The sequence below is a fragment of the Maylandia zebra genome, linkage group LG20, assembly GCF_041146795.1.
Source record: "Maylandia zebra isolate NMK-2024a linkage group LG20, Mzebra_GT3a, whole genome shotgun sequence".
NCBI lineage: Eukaryota > Metazoa > Chordata > Actinopteri > Cichliformes > Cichlidae > Maylandia > Maylandia zebra.
Window position 1 is genome coordinate 16,184,255 of NC_135186.1, and position 21,167 is coordinate 16,205,421.

The window sequence follows — 21,167 nt, forward strand, 5'->3', positions numbered from 1 at the left end:
AATTGGTTTTAGTGCATTGCATTCTAGTCAGTGGTTTTCTAAATCATTATTTTGGCCATTTTAGCCTTTATTTATGTATTGGAAATGACAGTAAGGTAACTAGGTGAGAGGATAAGGGGCACTCTCCCTAGTCTTGCCCTGTAGACTAGAACCCAGGCCCTTGCAGGCCTTACCTATGTGAGGTAAGCCATAGCAGTGCCCCGACTCAGTTCTATTCTATTATACTGATCTCATTTCTTTTTGAGTCAGTTATCCTTGTCCATGGTACCAACCAAAGCAGACTCACGTTAGATGGATCTCAGTGTACATGTTGAGGAAGTAACCACCCAGCAGGTAACCGGCTGCTGGACCCACAATGGCTGCTGTGTAGAAGATCCCTAAGGGGAGGGGGGGAAGACCATAGACACAGAGCAAGGGTGTGTCAGTACAATGACTCCAGCGTCTACCTCCTGTTTCCTACTTACTCTTCCTGTCCTACAGGTTAAAAGGGCCATTGTTCTTTATATGGGCTCTGCATCTAGAAAATTTCCTGTTGTGTTTGTGTGTTTTCATAAAAGCAATGTGCTCTGCTGTTATTTGAAAGAGAATGATAGCTAAATGCTGAAAAGGGGTCATGACAGGAGCCTAGAGGGTCAAATTTACAAGACTTGCAGTAGATGGCATCAGACAATGACAGTGCTCAATATGTACATTTGAGGCACATTAGCTGCGTTTACCAAACAAGCCCTTTTATCTATATCCAGTTCCTTCTTAATAGAGATTATACTGGATGGTTGCTGGTAATAAAATTATTCTGTGGAAGAGGGACAGAGACTGATAAAAGAAGGTAGACAGCTGGTGAAAGAAGTCGTGCTGTAACCGTGAGAGTATATATCTGTTCATGCACCTGCATTAGCATGTGATGCTCAAACAAAAGTCTACATTTACATTGAGCTAAACAACAGATATATTTGAGCCTGCACCTGCAAAAGAATTATTGCTAAAAGACACAGCTGGGATTGTGTTCAGTGCCTGCTGTTTGCATATGCATTCTCACTATTCTATTTAATCAAAGCTCTGTCAAAATAATTAATCTTCAGAGAGAGTTATCACTGTCCAGCTGACAAAATGAGCCAAGCAGCACATGAATCAGCACAACTATGGCCTTAAACCTTGTATCATTTAAAAAATGCGGGAATTTAACAAAGAGTCATCAGTTTAACAAAGATGATGGAAGATCAACATAGAGCTGCACAACTGATGGAACATATATCATTGTGATTTGATGTTTAATCAGTTGATTCATTTATGAAAAAAACTAAACAACAACCAATCAGTTAATAAGCTAATAAATTATTCAAATAATTTTTCAGAGAGAGTAGTGGTTTGAATTTTTATAAATTCTCAAATTTTGATGGTTTCATATATCTATTAAATAATCAATTTATTATCACAATTTCAGTCCCATATTTCTAAAATGACCAAGTCTCTCTAGAAAAACGTCTTGGCACTCATCTTGGCATGAACTTGCATGTCGTCCCCCCCCCCCCCCCCCACCCCCCCCCACCCCACCCCCCACAGATAGGAATAAGCACCTGTCTAAATGAATAAGCTGGCCACTGAAATATAAAATGTAGGTATGGTACATTACATTTTAGTTTCTGGTAAGCTACTACTGCTACTACTACTTTACTATTGTAATTAATAGTTATCCCCACTACCTAACAGTTGAAGCTATTATTTAACTGATGAATGACTTTCTGGGGTAATCCCAGGAATGCTGCATCTTTACTATTTTTTCAGGGACTATAATGTCAAATGCTTGGCATGAGATGAGAGAGGTGACAACAGTATGTTTTTTTTAAATTTTTTGGCATAAATTATCATCAATCATAAATAAATGAATAGGGTTATAGTAAATAATCAACTGCAAACAAAACAGATAAAGAAGAACAGTCTGCTTGCTGCCATTTCTGGTGACTGTTACTAGTAGGACTCACCTATATAAACTGGTGCATAGTTGGAGTTGACATTCTCATCCAGGTATGTGACCCCTAATGTGTAGAGAGGCGTAGCGCCCATACCATGCAAAAACTGGCCAAGCATGAACACAAAGCGATAGCTGGACAGTCCTCCTGCCTCTTTGTTCTGACACGGGCTGGTACGGTTAGTAGAGCACATTCCTGTTTGCTCGGGTAAACTGACCTGGTAGGGAGGTGTAGTAAAGTGAGGCAAGGCAAACATCAGAGAACCCAGTGCCATGATAAGTACTCCCCATCCCAGCCAACGGGGCTTGTGACCTGTACCGCCGAAGTAACTGACAAAGGCCAGGCAGACGCATGCAGCAATGTCATAGGAACTGGCGATGAGGCCAGCCTGGTAGCTGCGCAGATCAAAGCGTCGCTCGATTGAGGTGATCACTGTGTTAATGAAGCCATTGATTATCATCCCCTGGAGGAAAGAGGCCACACAAAGGAAGAACAACACCCACCGAGGAGTGTTGAAAACTTGGATGCTTTTGGGGGCCAGAGCTCCCCAGCCACACAACTGATCTGTGTTAGTAGAGATTAACTTTAGCCCAATCTCTGCATTAGGTCTTGTTTCCCCCCCATATATTGGCCCAGGGAGTGCCGACGCCCCGGTGAAAATGAGTGGCTCATTAGTAATGGGACTGTCAGGGTTTCTGAGACCAGAGCCTATGGGGCTGCCTGTCTGGGAATCCACAGGACTAGGGGTGTCCAAAGAGGGGCCTCTGCTGAGAGGACAATCCTGCAGGTCCAGGAGCTCCTGTTTGGAGCTAAAAGAGGCGTCGGCATTTAGCAAGACGGGCATCGCCCCTCTGAGGGGCACTGTGAGGATCCTGTGAAGTGGATTCTATGAACTGAGGCAATAAATCAATTACCTCAACAACAAAAAAAGGAAATTTGAAGTAATAAAGGGTCAAGAAGATATTGTGGTAAGGCCAGGTTCTTCTTGGAAATTATCTATTCTTGCTTTGTAGTTTGCACCTCATGTGTCCACGGCTCTTCGTGTGCTCCTTTTTATTTGCACAAGGTTGCATATGGTGTAAAGATGGCTTTGTTACTGTGATGAGTAATAGCATCCTGAGGAGAGAAAAGAAAAATTAGATAGATTAAATAAAGAAACAACCAACTTTTGTAAAGATTTAATGCATAAAGAAGTCATCATTAGAATTTATGTACAGGCCACAGACACTGTGACCTAGACCGATGCTTCATATTTTACCAAATGTATAAAAACACATACATACATATCTCTACATGGGCATTAAATAATTCCTGGCATTACCACCGCATTGTTTAAAGAACAGTTTTGCCTTTTAACATTATGCTGGTACAAAGACTCCTCTAACTGTGAGTCGATTGAAGCATTAGTATCAAGCATTGCACCAAATCTCAGAGTCTTACAGGGAACTCATAAAACCTCAAAGTGCACACTGCTAATGAACCATAAGCATTGTTACTTTGCTCTAGTAATCACAAATAGAGCTTTCATAATCACCATCATGAAAATACTGTGCAGGTCTATTTGTTGCATAACAACAACACAACAACACAAGTGTGTATTTGATCCATTATTGCAATCTGAAAGCTCATTTTAACTGATGTAATGTATTTATTTATATTACTTTCTTTCATTGTGAAGTACAATGTGGAACACTAGAAACTCAATGTCCACTTGTCACAACACAAAACAAGCAGCCTTACTGACCTTCAGGGGGTCATATTTGACAGTGACAGTGATAGAGCTTAATTGGATGCATAAACAAAACAGAAGAGATTTACTGAGAAATAAGAAAAGGCGCAGCACAATAAAACAGTTTGGTCGACATATTAAATACATCGAGTACAAGCAAAGTTCTTGTTAGTTTTCCCACTCAAAGCTTGGACTCCAAGATTTACCCATCGTACGTTTTGGAGTGGCAGCTTAGAAACATCTGAACAGTGAGTTTAACTGAATGCAGGAATAGCTTCTGAGCATGATCTGATGATGCTAACCTCTGAATGTTGGTTTAGTAGCACATCAACAAGTTTACTCCACCTTTCTAAGTTGTCATTATTGTGTCACTTTTATGTATCGTCAGCCTTAACAAGTGAAAGATGAAAAGCCATTTTGTTCAAGTTGTGAAAAGATTTATAGAAAGAGAACTCTTTAAATCTAAATTTGATTGAGCAATAAAAACACACTCAATATCCTTGCCAACTCCTCAGATGATGACTGGTAAAACCAAAAGCCTCCTCGTTATGTAGTGACTGTACTTACCACTGTACCAGCGCTATGGAAAAGGAAAACGTGTTTCCCTGATCTCAACCAAGAATGAAGAATTGTGTTGCAATGTTCAAAAACACCTTGTTCATAAACTTCTACATACAGTTATGTAACTGTGCTAAAAATGTAAAAGAGAGCACTTCCCTCTATGCCAATACTGTAAAAATCTCTAAAATACTCGCTAAAAATCTTTTAAAAAAACCCCAAAACATTTCTATTGCCAACACCTTTTAATCACCTTTTAATCTTTAAAATATTTACAACGTATCACACACAAAGCAGTTAAAATATAAATTAAATTAAATTATAAATAGAATCAGTTTACCCTCCTACCTCTATTCCTTCATATAACAGCCAACAGGACTGCTAACAGTTGTTAATCTGGGAAAATGAAAACATTTGACAGAGATGGAATAAGAGCGGCAAATAAAGATGAACAGTTACAGAGAGGTATATCCATGCTAGGTCCTAAGCCCATTTCTCAAAGCCTCTTATAACTGAAGGACTACATCAGCAAATTCCTACACAACAACCCCCGCCCCACATGATTGGAGTCCTGCAGGCAGCCTGCAGGGAGGAAAGGAGGGAAGTGTCACCAGCCCACATAGTCCACCTTTGAATTACTGCTCACCAATGAGCAGCAAAATTGTGAGCAAGGAGAAATATAGAAACAGTCATTTCAAATGTGGCTATAAATAATATTTGAATGTTGGTTAACAAGTTTTTGTGTTTTTTATATAGTTTTTCTTTATTTTAACAAGTGCACAAAGCTATTATTCACTTTATGTCTATGTAGGTTCTCAGTCATCCAGGTCATGGTAATCTAAGGAGCTTCCAAAGAAAAGTGACTGGACTTGTTTATGCTTCTTGAAGACAGTTCACCTTTCATCCGAGCTTCTTCAGTTCTAAGACTGAATGGTGGAGAGACCCAGGTTTTTAAGACCTATTGGAGCTTAAAAACGAATACCTTATCTGAATCTGAGGCAGAGGTGCTGTGCTGCCTCAGCTGCTACCAGGCAATTTGTCTTATTTCAGCCACGAAACATTCTGATAAACTCCCCATCACAGAATAGTTTACAGTTTTGTTTTGTTTTTTAATTTTATCACAATACAACTTAGTTGATTATATTTGTAAACCAACTGCTATTTTTTTTAACTTGCAAATTAAATCACTTTGATCACTTAAAATGTACTGGAGCCAATGTTTATGAGAGATTTGCTAGCCCTGGAAAATGTTAGTTCATATTAAAAAATAAAAAAGTCTAATGCAAAACGTACAGCTTTTAACAAAACGTGGACTTCTATGTATTTATTTACTGAAGTCAGAGGTAAAGCTATGCACTTAGTTTGCGGAGAAACAGGTTGATGTGTTTAAGGATTGCAATTTGAATTGCTATTACAAGATCAAACACACTGAGAAATCAAAAAACTTGACTAATGCAAAGTAGGAATGGATATCTGAAACTTTGTTAGCAAAATTTCAAATGCAAAAAGGACTTTTGATCAGTCTGAATGCTGAATGAACAGCACTATGACAAGGAGTAGTATGTCCATGCAGTTAGTGCATGCTTGAAAAGGCTTGGACTGAAATGGGCTAAAATGACCGGAGCTAAAAATTAACCACGTTGTTGATGTTATAAATAAAATAGTTAACTTAAGTAGGGCAAAAGCACTGAATAACAAACGGTTTGGTGCACATCGAGGATTATGAGACTGAACATACTGATGTAGGAAACAGGTCGCTTGGCCTGGGCAAACGGCTAAAAAGAGTATGGGGCCTCATATGCATACCATATAGCACATCTTAACCTTTGGTAAAATGGTATTCTTTTATATGATTCTTATATAGCACTTTTCTAATCTCCCGGAACACTCAAAGTACTTTATACAAAGAAAGCGCACACAAGCATTTTCATCTATGGTTTTCAGTGCTTCCTAGCTAACATTCACACACATTCATTCTCTGATGGATGGATCAGAGAGCAACTCGGGCTTAGTATCTTGCCCAAGGATACTTGTCATGCAGACTGGGGGAGCCAGGGATTAAACCACTAACCTTCCGATCAGTAGATGACCTGCTCTACCCCCTGAGCTACAGCCAATATCTTTGAGATCTGGTGTTTTCATTTCTGATACCACAGGTTATAATAGCCTGCTCAAATTCAGTGAGCCTTTTAAAATGTCCCTTCTCTAACAAATGTTTGTAAAGGCAGACATTGTTGATTTATTTTTTATAACACCTGTGGTAGCTGGACTGACAATACCTGAATTCAACAACTGAGATCTATTGTCTGATATTGTTTATAAAAGACAGAAAATAAGAAAAATGTATCCTCTTTAGGAGAGCACTGTCGAATTTCAGACAAAAACAAGTATACATGCACCAAGGCATATATAGGCAGCCCTATGGTTTAGAACATGTACATAAAATCCATAAATACTGTATAAATACTGTATTTATGTGTAGAAAGTAAAATACTGTTTCATTTTTGATTTAACAAATGACCACTTTTTTTTATCACTAAAACTCAAATGCCTAAAACCTGTCCACTTCAGCTCATTACTCTGCATTAACATGCCTTAATGTCTGTGAAGGTTCTCAGTCATCCAGGTCATCGTAGTCAAAGGAGCTTGCAAAGAAAAGTGTCTGGACTTCTTTAAGTTACTTGAAGATGTTTCACCTCTCATCCGAGAAGCTTCTTCAGTTCTAAGGTCAAATGGTGGAGAGTCCCAGATATAAACCTAGTGGGAGTAACCCCCCACAGAGGGACAAAAGGACCCCCTGATGATCCTCTAATCGCCTGAGCCAAGGTGGGAAACTGGGTGTGGGTCCCAATCAGCCAGAGTTTCGGGTGTGTTCATTGTGAAACCTGGCCCCACCTTATCATGCGAATTCCTGAGGTCAGATGGCCCAGGATGTGAGTGGGCGTTAAGGCGTCTGGGAAGGGATCTCAAAACTGGATTATAGATGGCAGAGAGTTGGTGTCGTAAACCCCCGCCTCTGTTCAAAGATGGTCACTCACAGTGGACATAGATGGCTTCTTTCACTCCTCTTTCAAACCATCTGTCCTCTCTGTCCAAAATATGAACATTGGCATCCTCGAAAGAGTGTCCTTTATCCTTAAGATGCATCGATGCCATCTGACCTCAGGAATTCGCATGATAAGGTGGGGCCAGGTTTCACAATGAACACACCCGAAACTCTGGCTGATTGGGACCCACACCCCGTTTCACACCTTGGCTCAGGCGATTAGAGGATCATCAGGGGGTCCTTTTGTTCCTCTGTGGGGGGGTTACTCCCACTAGGTTTATATCTGGGACTCTCCACCATTTGACCTTAGAACTGAAGAAGCTTCTCGGATGAGAGGTGAAACGTCTTCAAGTAACTTAGTCCAGACACTTTTCTTTGCAAACTCCTTTGACAACATGCCTTGATGCAGAACATGAAAGGGTCCTGGCAAGCAAATCAACACAAAATGAATGGTACCAACCACACTGCTGCGAGCTGTTGTCTGTTCAGCTGATCGCCCATGAAAAGAACAAGTATAAGGTTTTGGAGGGAAGCCAGAGCGTAAAACCTTATTATGCCCAAATGAAACTCGGGCTTATTTCCCCATTGAGGTGGGGCTGAATTCCTCATAAGCAGAAGAATTTGAGGTTTTAGACTGTGAGTTTTAACTTTGATGTCTAAATTATCATCAGTGTTGAACTGTGCTATCAGAATGCTGTGATGCTGTGTTTAAGTTTTTTTGTTTGTGTTTAAGTTTTTTTGTTTGTGTGTTTAGGCTTAGGGTTTAGATTGGGGATATCACCAATTATGACTTAATTCCTCAGGATCAATATGCACCAGATTGCCAATACCTCTGTAAGACAGGGGTATGAACTTGCATGTGTTTATTTAGACTGTACATTATTTTTCATTTATTTATTTATTTACATTTGGGGTTTTTTTTTTTCAGATTTTGAAAATGCTATAAAAATGGTGGCCATGCATTAATCTAACTTGGGGAGGGCAATTCATTTTCCCAAAGGGGTCACATGAGGAACTAGGACTATTGAGGAGGGCTGCACCAATAAGCGTATAAACAGATAAAATTAATATTGAGCAAAACTGAGTTCAGCTTGTGGCCACTTAGGAAAATCAATTGCCCAGCCCTGATCTAATTCAAACCTTACACCTAACCCAACACGTTATTCCCACGATCCAATGGTTGTTAAGAGGTTAAAAGCTATCAGGAGAGGAAAGGAGGTGGGCCACTATCAGGTGATGATGAGACGACCAGAGGTGGGAGTGTTTTGAAAGTTGAACCAGGCCACACTGTTAACAATGCACTTACAGTGAGGTAACACTTTCCTGTCTCACTGTTTGTTTGTCTGAAGCCAGAAATGGAATAGTTCTCAATGGATAATTTTTTTCTCATGTAATTTCGATCCAATTCTCCATCACGCCTTTTCATTTCTGTTTTCAAAGCAAGATCAGAGTGGGGAGCTGCAATATTAATAACCAACAAGCTCTGCCTTACCTAATGGGTCCTTTATCTTCACAGTAGAAACTTATTTATTTTGGAATGGGAAGACTTTCCTCCTCTGTGATACACAAAGGCTTTTGAAGTATCAAGAGGAAGTCTCTCATGTGGTTATTATAACAGACTTAGATGAAGCCTAAACTGTCAATCTCACACAGAAACACCACCGGTGTTTGTATACACTGTTGTAATATCTCACTACAAAAGAAACAATAGAAACTTTAGCAGGTCGTTGCTCTGGTAAAACTGGAAGCAGAGAACAAACTGTGAGACTCACTGTGTCAGCTTTGAGAATAAGTAACCCTGTTTGAACCCACTGATGATGTAATTCCAGGAACTGCTCTTTGAATCTTAAAGTGGAAAAGCATTGAGTTACAGCAAATTGAGCTACAGCAGCACTGTGCGTTTGGCCTTGTTGAACTTTTGCATGTCAGGCTAATGTTACATCTTTTGTGGGCGATAACAACCCAAGAATTCTTGGTTTTGTTCTTCTATAAATAGCAGAGACAAATAGTCAGCTTGAAATTCAATCAAGTCTGAACTTGAAATTGTGAGTCCTTTTGCAATTTTTCAGTTTTTTGGTTGTTGTTGTTTTTTTTGTTTTTTTTTTAAAGAAAAACAGAGGTATTGGAAGCTCTTGTTTTTTGCTTATTGCTTCTTTGATGTGAACAAGACTTAAAGTGATACAACCATGAATGGCAACTTCAAGGTTTGAAAACACGAGGTAACATTTTAAAAATTATTTTTAATCCTTTTCCAGCTTAGCCAATATCCTATCTTGCAGGTCCGTTGCTCTTGCACTCAACACCTTCAACGCACCAGTTGAAGATATTGAGAAATCCTACCAATGGCTGCACAAAGTTACAGAGGTACTGATCATGGTAGGACAGGAACAAGCTCTAAGCACAAGATCAGTAGAGGCTGGGGACTATCACACCAGGCAAGACCCCAGGTGTAGGCTGTGCAAAGAAGCTCCTGAGACAATCCAGCACATAACAGCAGGCCAGGGCATACATGGAACACCATAACCAAGTCGCTTTCAAAATATAGAGGAACATCTGTGCTGGGTATAACCTGGAAAGCTGAGGTCAAAATCAGATAAACCCGCTAGGGTGGTGGAGCTAACAAAACTAAGATCCCATGGACTTCCAGATACAGATAACTAACTGGTGATAGTAGTGGTGTACAAGCAAAGGTGATAGCAACATAGAGAAGAAGGAACACGAGAAGCTGGACAATTATTAAGGGCTGAGAGAGGAACTCAAGGCAGGACCTTATCTATTGCTGCTCCTAATCTCTGGAACAATCTGCCCCATCACATTAGAGAGGCCCCTTCAGTGTCCACTTTTAAAACCCATTTTTACTCCTTGGCACATGACACAGTATGACCCTGATTTTATTGTTTTAATCTAAAATCAGGGTCATATCTGATTTTAGAGTATTAACATGCTGATGGCATTGTATCTGACACATGTAAGTCAGTAAGATGGACATAAACCAAGTATAGCCTTAAAAATGAGAATATAATAGTAGTTATGTCTCAAACGTAACAAAGCAGAACACCCAACCTGATCATACAATATACCGTAGTGAGTAAGAGCTTTAAAATTTGTAATAAATCTCAGTGCTTCATGATAGACAGAATCCAGCATACATGTGTAAGCATATTAATCACATTACTACAATTAAGCAAGTGGAAACAAAAAATCATTTTCTTTATTCAAAGGTAAGACAGGACTTTATTCTAAAGTAAGTATCCAGTTTCAATTTAAAGTTTTTCACCAGTTGCTAAATGTGAGACAATTCTAATTTGTGAGTACGAGTTTTATCGTTGACTGTTCTACAAGGCCTTTGGCAATCAGGAAACAGAGAAAGTAGTCTTTGTAACTGAAAAGTATCAAAAGCTGTTTACAGGTCATGTATGTCTTTGCTTATTGTTGTATCTATTCTGTTGATATATATGTTAATCATTTCTTTGTACAATATTCAGTACTTACCAGCAAGGGATATCAACCTCTTCACGGCTGGTTTGGTACAGGCAGAATAGTGGAGGTGCACAAGTGTAACTGAGAACAGCGAAACTTACTGCATGCCATTCATGTGATTCTGGGGCACTGCTATTGGACATGCTGGCTCATTGTCACTGCCACTCAGTTACATGAGTTACATGTTAACACTGTTAAAAGGCACACTCCACATATTTTTTTCTGCAAACATATATAAATTGAATGCTTTGAAACTTGTATCATGAAAAGAGTAATTCTGATTACATTCAAACTGGCATATTGAATAAAGTGCTCCCCCCCCCCATTCATGAGTTCTTATATTTTTGGGATATTTATCACACTAACACGGTTAAAATTGTCAAACTAATTTTGTTATTAGATAGATAATTGTTTGTTCATTTAGTTAAACTTAAAGTGTTGGTTAAAGTTTATTTATTTATTAGATAGATTCGATATTAGAAAGATAAGTCTAGCTTTTAAATTATGATTTCACGTATTAGGCGAAAAAGAAAAATTATCAGACCCTGCCTGGCCTTAGCCCAGCCTTGGCGGAAAATCCCATTTGCTCCAGATCTCTGACCTCAGGTAAATGCTATTGCTGTCACTTCTTGGTAAGGGAAGGTTTGTTATAAAACTTTGGGCTGAAAGTTTTTTGACCGCTGTGTATTGGTGTTTTCAAAGCAGACACTACTACCAAACCTGAAGGTACTCATAAGCACACTCTAGACAATACTTCTTATTGACTCTAATTGAAAAGATAAACTTCATGTTTTACTTAGTATGAGCATCTAAGACCTCATTGAGAGGTTACTGAGGCCGCAGAAAAAGGAAACCACCGTCCATTTTCCCATTTTCTCAATTTTTGGTCTTAATATTTCCATTGAAAATTAAACAGACTGCAGAGTCTATCCATTTAACTGAGATGTCTGCAATGAATGCATGTAGAAATTAGTGCATATATTAATAGCCCAGCAAACTCCTTTCTTTTAGTCAGTAAGTGGTACAATAGTTGCTCATTTTACAGTAGGCAGGGTGATCTACCTCTGTGGAATCCCACTGTTACTGTGGGGAATTAATGCAATGGGACAGCACTGACCTGATAATGCCCTTCTGCTTGGCTGCAACTTCGAAAGCAAAAACACCAACAGTAGCATCATTACTGTCTGCTGTCCTTCTCTTCCTCGCCTTTTTAACTCCATAGTCGTGACAATATGGGCTGATTATGGAGAACAAATATACAACTAGAAGTGCAGGTACACCAACTCTACCTCTACCTAAATTGAAGGTGGAAGAATATTTGCATGATATGCAAATTATCCTGTATTGATTTCCATCCATATACACATGGTTTGAAAGGGGAAATTTAGGGGGAAGTAAGTCCATGCAGTACACCAGTACACAGTGTGCTCATGGTAACATTTCAGAGAAAATAGGAACCTGATAACATCCAGCAGAGCAGCAGTGGAGCCTTTTACTCCAAGTCACAGTTATCATAAAAGGAGGATATGTATATTTATATACTACACAACCATTCTTAAACCTATATAAATATCCATTTTGTCCAGATCTCCGTCTTAGTGTTGCGTGACACAGTTGTGAATAAAGCAGTTTGTGTTTTCATTGATTCTGATTGGTTCTCTGACAACTGACTTGTTGAAATGCATTCTCCTTTAACAGCTTCACTTCCCCTACCTGATAAAATCACCTCTATTTCAGTTCAGCTATTTAATTATTGTAAGGGGAATACAATAAGTTACATATTTACATTAATTGTAACCTAAATTTGATCTATTCAGTAATGCCACTGTGGCATGCTTGTTTAAAGCTAAAAGCATCCACCTGCAGACATAGACACACACACAGTCATCATGTATGCGTCAACCTCCTGCCCCAGATCTCACAGTCATACTAGCATACGTGAACTTGCTGCCTCCTGTTGGTGAAAGAAGTGACCTAGAGAGTAAGTCAATACTGGGTATAAAAGGCAATTAAGAAGATGCCACCAAATCTGTTTGACTGTCTGCACTGCTTTGAAGTTCAACTTTTGACCTTAGCTAAACCTTTCAAGAAATGATGGAGGGTGCAGGAGGGAAAGTACCGCATTTGTACTGTGAACCACAAGAAAGGATGAACAGTCTCAGAAACAAACATGCCACACATAAACCTAATTACCAACTCTTAAGCCAGATAGAGAATAGAGATTAGAGAACTTCAATTATCCAAGCACTTGGCAATCATGGGACACAAGACCCCCCTTTTAAAAGAAAGACAGGCAGTCAACCACTAAAAATGACATAGGAGGTTAAAGGAAAATATCATACAGAAATAGACAACCAAAAACTCTGAAATGGTTTACCTGAAGGCCAAAAATATATATATATTTTTTTTTTCTCCAAAATCATTCACCTACAGCTGGAAAAAATGAAGACAGCTCTAAATGCTTTATATGTATTTAAAAGTAAACAGGCAAAGACACATGCTTAAATCAGTTGAAATGTCTAAAAAGACAAAGTTTCTGTTCTGTCTCTGTCGCTACTAAAAAACTCCTTCCTTTGACTCTACCTTACTGACGTTCATCTGTTAATATGTATTTGGGGAAAATATCAGTAAATCATGTATTTTCCAGGAATTTCTCTCTCACACCATTTCTCAGAACTAAATGACTGTTTACCACTGACTCATTATTTCCTGTTAAGAAATAATGTGGGTAACATTATGAAGTTGCCTGCTTCTCATTTCAAAGTTATATACTTTTTCATGGATTTTATTCTTTTTTGTCTTTCTTACTTCTGCTTCATGTGGATCCAGTAATGAACTACTAACTGGTACATGTGTTATATTCTGCATAGGCAGATGTGTACATGCTAGCCCCTATTAGGATGTATCAGTTGAAAACTTCACTTTTGTGATACAATTAATTAAATTTGCTGTATTGTTTTGGACAAATACATTCATATACTATGCTACTAATACTAATATCTATGTTATAATTAGTTTTTTTAAAGAAACTACAAAGCAATTATGGTGAAGGGGGTGTGATAAAAATAAGACTAATGAGAGGCAAGAAGAGCCAGAAATAGAGATGGTAATTAATCCTCTGAGGTCTAAACTGTCATCTGCGATGACCCCAACCCAAGCTCTGAACACTTGCTGTGTCAATATGTGTGGAAGACAAGCAAAAAGTGCTTAAATACATATACAAAAAAATGTGTGTGTTAGTTACAATAATTACTTTTCTTGCCTCATAATAGCCAACACTTTGGAGAACAAAAATAACAAAAGTTTGATATTTTATCACGGGGTTAGGATTAAGGTCCTGATCTGGCCCCATCTGTTTCTGTGAACTGGGTCGGACAATCTTGTTAAATTAAGCTGCATTAGTTCTGCAACACGCTCATCAGCACAGAGGCTGAACTCCCTGTGAAACCACTGTGCTGTTATTAAGCAAAATGTCATGTTCCACATTTGGTACACTCTATGACTTTACATTGTACATCATTCAAACTGCACTGTAAAACAGCTGTGTTAACAGATTAAATAACTGACACGAGACATCAGCAAACAGCTTGTTTCTGTTGTGCTAACGTGTAAGAAACACAGACGTGCAGAGAAGGTGCAAGCTTTGATGAGAAGTGCTTATAGGTCTGTTGTGGTTTGGCAGAAACTAAGTCAGCAGTCAAAGCCTAGACACACACGAACATTATGACTTTACTTCTGATAAGCTCTGAACTAGAATGCAATGTTTTAAAATGTACAGAACAGTGTCCACATGAAAATAATGTCTACTGTGATACAAATCTGATCGGCTATCAAAGTGAAACTGAAAGGAGGAACATCTTAAAGCATGTGCCAAGGAATATTAACTTGACAACAAGTGATCTAATACTGGAGCTGTGTATAAAATCACATTCATAATTTCCTACACAAAGTGCCAGTGACTTCATAACACTCTTTCTGTCAGCTGGGTCTTAACCAGGCAATATGCAGAATAGGGATTCCACATCAGAGCTATTCTGTCCTGTAATGAAGAGAAAAACCTTCATGTTGCAGAATTAAGACACTTAAGTAAAAGACTTGATATTTTAGGGAATATACTTTCCTAAATATCACTAAACATTATATTATGTGACCTAGTATGCTGATTTTCAGCTCCATATTTTTTTTCTAGGACTCTACTAGATACCCAGAAACACATTGCTTATAGTTCATTGTACGCCTTATTTATAGTATACTGGGCGAGTAATCAACCTTATCACTTCAGAAGTCTAAAAAAAGATTTGTGATGGAGGCTGCTAAATGGGAATTTAACCAAGAAATTGTCTACAAAACCTTTCCAAAATTTGGAAAGTTAGACATCTTTAACATATATCATTGGCTTTCTCAGTGGATGAACCTTTTGTCATCTGGATGACAAGCAGGCAGCACTTTAATTATCACAAAGTCAAGAGGGAATTTCTCACATTAAAACTTTGGCAGTTCTACTAAGTTATTACTTTTGGCTCTTATCTATCTGCTGATTCCTAGAATCACCACATTATCAAGTCAAAATTAGAAGAAATGACTATGGGGACTGTACTACGAACATGACAGATAACGTGCCACACACTTCTTGAGAGAGTGTGTCAGTAACAGTCTATTGAGCAACCAGACTGACAGCTTCCAAAAAGGTCTATGTGGTTAATTGTGGGGATCATTTAAAGGTCACAACCTACCTGAGTATCGCTGCTGATCATATCAATCCCTTCCTGGCCACAGTTTACTCAGCAACACTAACAGACGGATGGATAAATGGCTATAAATGAAATGAAAAGTCCAACTGAGATGGTAACTGAAACTAATAGACATTCTAAGCTGTGATTGCCTGAGTTGCCTTTAATACAGTCTGAATTGTGTCATGTTTCAGTCAGCGATATTCTTCATGGCCATTGGTAGCTGCTTAAATCGCTTTCCTCAAATTAAAAAAATAAATAAATTAACACAGGATCTGCCCACTTTGTATTGCCAGCTGTCACTTGAAGTCATTGAACGCTTCTGATCACAACATCAGTGCTTGCTGCTCACTGTGTGGATACTACTTTGGAGCAACATAATCCACAAGCAACATGCATATGTGTCACAGTGAGAGCAGGCAAAGGACAAACACACTCTCACAGTCGAAACAAGACTTAAGCAGAGAAATTAGCTCACATTTTTAAATTTTTCATGTGATTTGTCTTCATCCTATGTCATTCATCATAAAAAGTTTCATTGTGCATTCCTTCATGTCATTATTATTGTTATTATTACTCTTGTTGTTATTATTATTATTAAAAAGCTTCTTGGACTCAATAGGCAATGTAAAACGTAACAGTTATTTTTGTAGATTTCCCTACACCTTAATAAAGATTGTATGCATTAAAACATGACCCAATACACCTACACCAATCTGTCTTTGATAAAATAATCAAATTGCCTCCCTATACGGACTTCCCGTGTTGCATGTCTGCATCACACAAGCTCTTGAAACGCACTCTTTCCGCCTGTACCGCAGGTGTGTGTGTGTGTGTGTGTGTGTGCGTGTGTTCGGATGTCTGGCTAAAGCAGATCTTGTAGCCTCACAGGAAACAAAGCGTAGGCGAATACACATAGGACTATAAATGGTGACTCACACTGTCTACACATGCTTCTAAGAAAGGCACTCAAGGCAAACAAACCCACCGGAAGATGCTTGTCTTGCAATAATCAGCCAAATCGGCGCATTTTTCATTAAATGAAAGACACGTGGGAGCGACGTATATGTGAGGGGAATGCTTTTTGATGGCTGACAATTCAAAAACGTATCCGCATTAATGATTTGCTGATTTATTTTGAATGATTGGCTCTGTGGACATTGAAAGCGCATCTATATATTACAGTAGGCTATTTGCTACAGTGCAGAATTCAGTGACAGAGCATGTGAAGGATGAATGAGACCAAATGCGACTGATTAAAAAGCCATTTGTTCATTTTAGTTTATGGATTGCTCAAAAAACCCTAAAAAACAGAGAATGTGTGGAATGTTCTCGTATTGCTATATGAACATGTTGTAGATTGCAAACTAAATGCATTTCTTGCCATCATTTTAGCTTCGGACATGTGGATACAGGGATATCACTGCTGCTGATGCTGAGCGGCAGTCCCCGCCATATAGTCGACACCGGTGTATGAAAATAGGCACGCTTACCTTGTAAATCAGCGCTTATTAGTTCACTTCTTCCCATATAATCTTCTGTCTACAGTCTCGTGTGCTGAAAAACTAGCTGCAGATGTGGTGCACTGACTGCAGTGCTGCTGCTTAGCGATCCTCTTTTATGGAGGTAGCGGGATTTAATCGCGGTGTGGCCACTTTTAGTATGGAGGATGATCGGTGCCGCCATTAAAAATAAAATAAAATAAATTAATTAATAAATGAACAAATACACACATATGAGCAAAAATAGAGTATATTACGATTACGCATGCATGTTTATTCATTTCTTGTCTTCTTCCGTTTAGTATTAAATTGTGTAAAATATCACTGTAAGATATGTATGTAAAAATTACAGTAAATAACTGTAAAATGGCAACGGTAAATTAACATTAAATCAAAAAGAGTAAATGATTGTAATATGTATATTACATTTCTGTAAATTGAGAAACAGTGATTTGCAGTTATTTTTACACTGCTAATTAGTTGAAAATATATTAATTTACAGTAATATGGCACATTGTCTTTGAAAACAACAGGAAAAATCTGTAACATTATCTACAATTTATGGTGGCCCCTAGAGACAAAGCACGTACAAACTCCAAAATAATTGCAAACTCCAAAACACTTGCAAACTCCAAAACACATGCAAACCCCAAACCACATGCAAATTCCAACGCACAACGGAAGTGCTCCAGGAACGCTACACTGTAAAAAAAATCCGTAAAAATACTGTACAATCTACCGTTTTTCTATGAAGGAATTTTCCGTTTTGATTTTTCACAGGTTTTTTTCCGTATTTCTTTAATTATGCATTGCATTCTGGGAGTAAGAATCGACAAGAAGCGGGAAAATTTACAATCAAGGCAGCCATCTTCATGCGCAGGGATTTGGAGACAATTTTGCATCTTTCTCAGGTAAATATCCAATATGTATTTCACATTTTAAAATGTATATCTTAAAAGACTTAATTTTACGTGTTTTTTGTTGAAAATTGTCCTAATAATGGTCAGTTCGTGTCTGCCACATCGAAGAATTTGCTGAGTAATCTTGAAGTAACAATAATTTATATTTAATTCTATTGGTGTATGGCGCTTGTTTGGCTGTTAGGCAGAGTTTCACTATATAATCACCAGTTTTTATTTGACAGATATTCGTATAAATAAATGCTTATGGTATGAGTAAGTTTATTCCCTGTATCGTATGGTTTATGCTTTGCTAAATGTAGGCCTTCTAGCTAACTAATGAGTTAATGGGAGTTTGATATGCTTGGTTAGTTGGAGATTACAGTTGGTGCAAACAATATTCCCAAGATGAGGAATAATTTGTTATCCGCTTGGTGATGAATTTAAAGACTCTGCGGGGGAAAAAGCAGAAAATAGACTGTGCTTAAAAGGCCAATCACAATGTTTGCTAGCTCCGTCAACTGACATGTTTCTGGGGAAATGCACCTTGCATTAAGGTGTGTCAGGGGTCTCAAACTCGCAGCTCGCGTCACCTTTACTTACGGCCCATATTGGCGTGACGTTTAAATATTTTTTTTAAAAAAAACATTATTCAAAAAATTATTTAACATGAAGACAATATTAGCAGAGTGTTACAAGCATAGCCCTTTAAGAACATAGCCCGATGGGGGGTGTAGTCTGTGCTTGAATGTGTGGGACTGCCCCTCCCGTTGTGTGTGTGCGCGCGTCAGTGAGCGCGAGGAAGGGAGAAAGAGGAGAGTCGATAAGTACTAGTTGTTACCGACGAGAAACAGAAGATGAAAGCATATAATTACAATAATAACCACTGCAGCCAAAAACGAGCCCAGTTGTAAGTAGGCTGTGAAGACTCGACTGTACACTGTGTTCGCCGCCTCCGAAACAAGAAAGTTCCGTTGTAGCAGCTCTTCAGCGCCTCTCTCTGTCTAGCTAGCAAAGTTGACCCAGACAGTAAAGGTAATTACCAGCTACGAGCCCGACACGGAACCGACGTTTTAGCCAGAGGTCTCTTTACCACGGTTCCGAGGTAACAATAGAGTACAAACATGCTGGGGGATTAGCTGTGTTAGTTCAGTGAGAGATTTATTTGGAAAGAAAACAGTTTTCACTAGCAGTGGGAAAGCTAATATTGTACACTTATTTCTGCATTTTATTTTGTTAAATAGAACAAATGTTTTGTTTTTTGTAACCCATGCTTTTTCTTAATGACACAATTTTAGCTTAACAGATGTTTTTAAGAGAAAAGGGAAAATAGTATATTCCTTAATGTATAAAGAAATTAAAAAATGAAATCTGATACTTGTCCAAAACTGATATAACCACAATAGTCACATGTCATATAACCAGAGTACAGCAATGACTGTGCAGGACTTTTATTGTGAAAAGTAGGAAGAGTAAATATCCATTTTTTAATGCATAGATTTTTTTTTATTTTATTTTTTTACTTACAGATTGCACTGGGTTTGTTTTTTTTTTGTGTGTGTGTCTTTTTTGGTTGGTTGGTTGGTTTTTAGCCCATATGAAGCTTGGTTTTATATTGACTGACTGCATTTATTAATGACACCATTTAATTAACTTTGGTATGCTTTTTAACTTGGTGCTTATCTAGTTAATTTGGTAAAAAATTTAAACTGAGGATATTAATAATTGAATAAAAAGGTAAAGTTCCTTTTAAGTAAAAACATGCTCTTTCAAGATCTTGAATTTTTTTTTTCTCCATAGGACAGCTGTGATCTGTGGAGTGGGTGCCTTAAATGATTTTTGCAACAACAAACATTGGCAGAACTGGAACAAGGCCATGTGAGCTTGTTACCTTTGGAAACTGAAAAGGAAGCTATCATTTTGAGCTCCGGTGTAAGTGAGAGCGGGGAGGAGGGAAACTCGCACTAGCTGCCACTGAAATGTGGCAAGTTAAACACTGAAACAGGCTTGAATTAAATGTATTGGCTTGTAGTTTGACATATTACAATGACTATTTGTTCCATCTCTTAGTGTTTGGATCAGAATGATATCTGATTGGTGCATCCTTATTCAGTTATGTTGACTTGCAATGTTTGTGGATTTAAGTGCATCTCTTTGACTGAATACCTGAAACACTGCAGATCACACAGACACATTAACAATGTATTTTTTTCGTGTGGCCATAAAGATTGTGGCAGAAGATTTTCCTCATACAGCTGCCTTGCTGTTCATATGTCACGGACACACAAAGATACAAGTACCAGACAAACCTGGAACAGAAATGTGTCTGTGCAGCTAAAGTGTTTGTTGAATTTTTGCAACAGAGAATATGCAGATGTTAAAAGGCTTGTGACTCACTTAAGTGGTCACATACAAGAGGGTTTAAGTGTAACTTGCCCTTTTGGTAATTGTGCAAAAACTTTTAATGTAAAGACATCCTTTTCATCTCACATTTCCAGGTGTCATAGAGGGTGGACTGTCACCCAGATAGCACCTGCACATATATGTGAAGTTGGACAGCCCTTACTAGGTGAAGGAGCACATGTAACAGAAAATGTTACTGAAAACACTGATGTGACTGATGCAGCCCAAAGCACTGATGTTGCGAATCATAACATTCAAGATGCCTATACAACAAATCTAGCTTTGTTTTTCTTGAGATTGCAGGCAAAGTGTTTAGTTCCAGCATCTACAATTACAGGGATTGCAAATGAAATGAAAACCCTTCAGGATATTCAGCAGGAGTACACAATGGATGTTTTGTCTCAAGAACTTGAACAGTATGGTGTTCCAGCTGAGACATTAAGATGTCTTAAGCAAACTGTTTACAAGCAGAGTCCTATGTACGAAACCTTGAATGAAAATGGTTCATTATCTACACACCATAGAAGGGTGCAGTATTACAAGGCACACTATAACTATGTTCACCCTGTGGAAGTCAAGCTTGGGTACAATGATAATGGGCAGAAGAGGCATTATCATTACATTCCAGTTCTGGAAAGCCTCACTGCATTGCTGAAAGAGGGAAATGCAGTTCAACAGAGTTTTAATTCTGTTTCTGCTGCTGATGGTGCAATCTGTGATATTACAGATGGGCATGTCATTAAATCTAATGCCATGTTTTCTTCAGATCCAGATTCTTTAAAGGTGATGCTTTTTCAAGATTCCTTTGAGGTGGCCAACCCTCTTGGATCTGCCAAACGAAAGCACAAAATTT

At 38.4% G+C, this 21,167-nt stretch overlaps 1 protein-coding gene across 4 annotated transcripts in view; it reads right to left on the bottom strand.

The window, feature by feature from the left end:
- slco4a1 (solute carrier organic anion transporter family, member 4A1) overlaps positions 1–17,114 on the bottom strand; it is a 33,117-nt gene extending 16,003 nt beyond the window's left edge. The window contains exons 1-4 of one of the 4 annotated variants that reach the window (XM_004565501.5): positions 10,793–10,842; positions 4,603–4,650; positions 1,980–3,083; positions 287–377 (exon numbers count right to left, since the gene is read on the bottom strand). In XM_004565501.5, the coding sequence (XP_004565558.1) occupies positions 287–377; positions 1,980–2,811 (923 nt within the window). In that variant the 5' untranslated portion in view covers positions 2,812–3,083; positions 4,603–4,650; positions 10,793–10,842. Of the gene's footprint in view, positions 1–286; positions 378–1,979; positions 3,084–4,602; positions 4,735–10,792; positions 10,874–17,003 lie in introns of those variants that run through there. The other 3 variants (XM_004565502.6, XM_004565500.4, XM_004565499.4) reach the window with 3 other exon arrangements.
- Positions 17,115–21,167: the final 4,053 nt, after the last annotated feature.